At 34.7% G+C, this 3,732-nt stretch overlaps 1 protein-coding gene across 1 annotated transcript; it reads right to left on the bottom strand.

Annotated features, from left to right (window-relative positions):
- Positions 1 to 957: 957 nt before the first annotated feature.
- Positions 958 to 3,518, bottom strand: LOC145684608 (TNF receptor-associated factor 4-like). The gene has a single exon (XM_081756996.1). It carries the CDS (start codon positions 3,469 to 3,471, stop codon positions 1,795 to 1,797), a length of 1,677 nt encoding a protein of 558 aa, XP_081613122.1. The 5' UTR covers positions 3,472 to 3,518; the 3' UTR covers positions 958 to 1,794.
- Positions 3,519 to 3,732: the final 214 nt, after the last annotated feature.

Raw genomic sequence — 3,732 nt, 5'->3', positions numbered from 1 at the left:
GAACATAGACTGAAAGTATTTGAGAACAAGATCCTGAGACGAATATTCGGACCCAAGAGGAACGGGAATGGGGAATTGTGGAAACTTCATAACGAGAAATTACATAATTTATATGGCTTACCCAACATTGTTAGGGTCGTGAAGTCTAGGAGACTTAGGTGGGCGGGTCATGTAGCTAGAATGGAAGAAAGTGGAAACGCTTTCAAAGTCTTGACAGGAAGACCAATCGGAAAACGACCATTAGGAAGACCTAGGCGCAGATGGGAGGACAATATTAAGATGGATCTCTCAGAGATAGGAATACAAAGTAAAAACTGGATGCAGTTAGCTAAGGATAGAAGTCAGTGGAGAGCTTTTCTGAAGGCGGCATTGAACCTTTGGGTTCCATAGGCCATAGAGTTAGTTAGTTAGTTAGTTTGAGTGAGAAGTCAAGTGAGTGTGATGTCGAAATCATGTTGTGAGCGTGAGATTGAACGACGTTAGCTCAAAGAAGAAACATTTGATAATGGCCGCTGCAGGGAATTATTTTCTTTGAGAATTGAAAGCCAGAAAATTTAGTAAGTTGATCAGAACTTCTTTTAAAACTTATGTCCATTGTGTCTCAGTAGTACATCGTTCGCCTCTGGTGCATGGATCTTTAGTTTGATCCCAACTCCCTCCAAGTGGTGTATAAACACCGTTTGCGTGTGTTCTCTCGTTTCCTCTTACATTCTTCATTTATGATTTCATTTATTTTTCATCATCCCCGTCTTCTTTCGTCTAACCAGCATAAACGTGATACGTAAAACTTAAAACTAAAGAATTCTTTTAAAACTGTTGCACATGGAACAAATACTGCAATGTTTCAATCAAACCACTAATGTCACTGCTTGAAAAGACGTTACTCGTTCCCAAACTTGTAATCTGCACAAATATTTCAGATGAGTAATACACAAGCCAAAAACGGAATCAACCATATCATCAACAGATATTTATTTCGGTTTTAATGTTTCTTTTGAGCACCGATGAAATTTAAATCGTGACTTTGAAACTTAACATATTTCACGATTAAAAATTGAAAACCGCCAAAGATGAGAACATTTAGCCACTAATAAAATATCATTATTATTATTATCCCAATCACTACAATCATATTTCTAACAGAAGATTTATTTTATTCGTAGAATGACATTTTAAAATATGAAGGCTGTTCTATATTATTTTTCAACTGCCCTTTATCTTTTTTTTTTTTTTTTTTTTTAACTTTCAAGCTCTATGAAGTTATCAGAGTTATTGTGACTAAATCTTAAACGTTACATAGTTTTAAATGAGAAAGTAATTAATCTACACCAGAATCACATCCCTAATTTGATATGCTGCTGCAATACATGAACACGTCCATGCGTCATTTGGTCAATTGCAAAATACGATTTGGTGGGATTTAGTCAATGTAAAAATGGAACTCAGGAAGGGAAGTTCTAGACGCTCAAACCCATTTACATCAAAGAGTGTGCACCTGCACAAGTTAATTAATTTGAATCTTTACATTCATTGGTTGGATCGTATATATAGATTTACCAGGAATACTTTAAAAATCTACAGGTATTTGATTTTCTGTCTTATAACTGTACAGTTCGATATTATCAATGATAACAACAATAATACCTCCTTCTTCTCTTCACACAGCTTGTTTACTTTTGTCTCCGAAAGTAGTAAAATTTTCCACACTTATTTATGACACCAATAGAGAAACATACATACTCCTTTCTAAATCTTTGATAGCCTTGAATATTTTATGATCATTTCGCAAGATACCTAATCGACAATTACCTCCAAAAATATTTCTTCATTATCAGAAATATAATTCCCGTTTTTTAACTCTTCATGAGAAATGAAAGAATTGAATCCGTAGCCTTTATTATCTATGTCTTTCAAAGGTTTTTGAAAACCTTCATTTTCATATCCTTCAAAAGAATGAATTATATCATTGCTTCTGTCTTTTAAGTTGATCAGTTTGAAAGTTACTTTTTTCTTGAAAGGCCATTCCAAGAGAGAATCGTATTCTCCAGAACATATTACAAGGAAAACTGATAAACAATTTTCGTACCTTTTGCCAATAGAACTAGTATAGCCATTGGGATATAACCGTATTTTCAATTTATATCCAAATGGAAAAGCATAGAAAATGTCACTGTTAATTTTTTCCTCAAAGCCACAAGAAGTTACCTTTTGAGAAAAGTTTGAGATTTTCCACAAAAATTTTCCAGATGCGTTTACCTGAACTTGCAACTTTGTTATAGCAGCCCTATTTTCTCGTTGCAGCCTTGTTATAGCAGCTTCTTTTTCTTGAAGTTCGTCTCTAAGTGTTTGTATAACATTCTTCATGAGCTCCGCATGACGAATAATGTTTTCCTGTTCATGCTTACGTAATTCAAAAGGGAAGCCTTCAAAATCGCAACCAACGCTTTCATAACTACAATCATCAAAACACTCTTCACATTCTTCATCTAAATGCTTCTCTACCTCCCCCCTCGGAACAAGTTCGCCACAGTCCTCTGGACAATCAACTGGAAATTTCAGACACTGCGAGTGATGATATTCCAATTCCTTGGCCTCCACTTCTTGACTACAATATTCACACATAACAATTCTTTTAGGACATTCCTCCAATAAATGTTGTTTCATATCCTTCTGCGGCATTTCTCTTTCACATTTATTCTCACAGTACATGGGAATTAAATCACAAATATGAAAATGATCTTGAAGAATATCAGCCACTACTTCACACGCACAATATTCACACTTCACAATTCTCTTCATGCAAATGTTATCCAAGTGATGGGTCAAATAAAATTTCTGAACTATTAAATTACATTGCTCACAAGGGATTAAAGAAAATTCACAATTTTTGATGTGTAATTCTAAATCATCTCGTAAAAAATTCTTGCCACAAAAATTACAATATGTATGTGTATGTTCAGAATGATTGGTTTCATGTATGCTCATATTACAACGCTCGACTTTCGCAGAACATTTTGTACACTGTACGGGCTCTGTTTTACATTGTTCGACATGATCCCAGCGTAGTTGCTCAGAGTCAAAATCTTGTAGACAGAATTCACATTTATATTTCTCACCTGCACACATATTACTTTTTTCAAGATTCACATCAGATTCATGTGATTGGACGCCATTATGTACACAAGTTAACTGGTGGTCTTCTAAGTCTCCTTCGATGTATTTTTGACAGTTCTGACAAAACTTGTATGTTGGCATTGTTACTCGCGAAGTGTGTTTCAAGCACCTCGGAAAACTTTCAAATTTAATTTCACTCAACTTACAGTTCCTGTACGTTGTAGGATTCTCATACGAAAGCAAGTGAACTACTCTGATGAATGTTTGTAGATTTAGAAAAAATAACACTGTACGACAGTATTCGAATTTACTAAATAATACTTGTACCACAAAATTCTGTGAAGTTTGTATTATCATCTGCACAACTAGAAGACGAGAATTCAATATGATTCTGCGTGTTCAGATTCACGTATGAAAGACTATTTTACTATGACACTAAAAAGCATTGTGTTCATATCGCAAGTTTACAGTACAAACACCATATCACTAAATTGATAAGGTGTCTAAGGGAGTGGCTGTTTATTCTAAGACCGAAGCTTTTTCTTATCTTATGAAGTTTATTTAGTCAGCAAGCAGTGGAAGATGTTCCCACATTTTGCTTCACTTTTCTGTAGTATG

The sequence above is a fragment of the Thermobia domestica genome, chromosome 5 (assembly GCF_964235325.1).
Source record: "Thermobia domestica chromosome 5, izTheDome1.hap1.1, whole genome shotgun sequence".
NCBI lineage: Eukaryota > Metazoa > Arthropoda > Insecta > Zygentoma > Lepismatidae > Thermobia > Thermobia domestica.
This window is presented reverse-complemented; position numbering and strand designations above follow the sequence as displayed.

What these genes read in the sequence shown, in the direction of transcription:
- LOC145684608 (XM_081756996.1), bottom strand. Translation starts at nt 3,471, where the DNA reads ATGATAATACAAACTTCACAGAATTTTGTGGTACAAGTATTATTTAGT.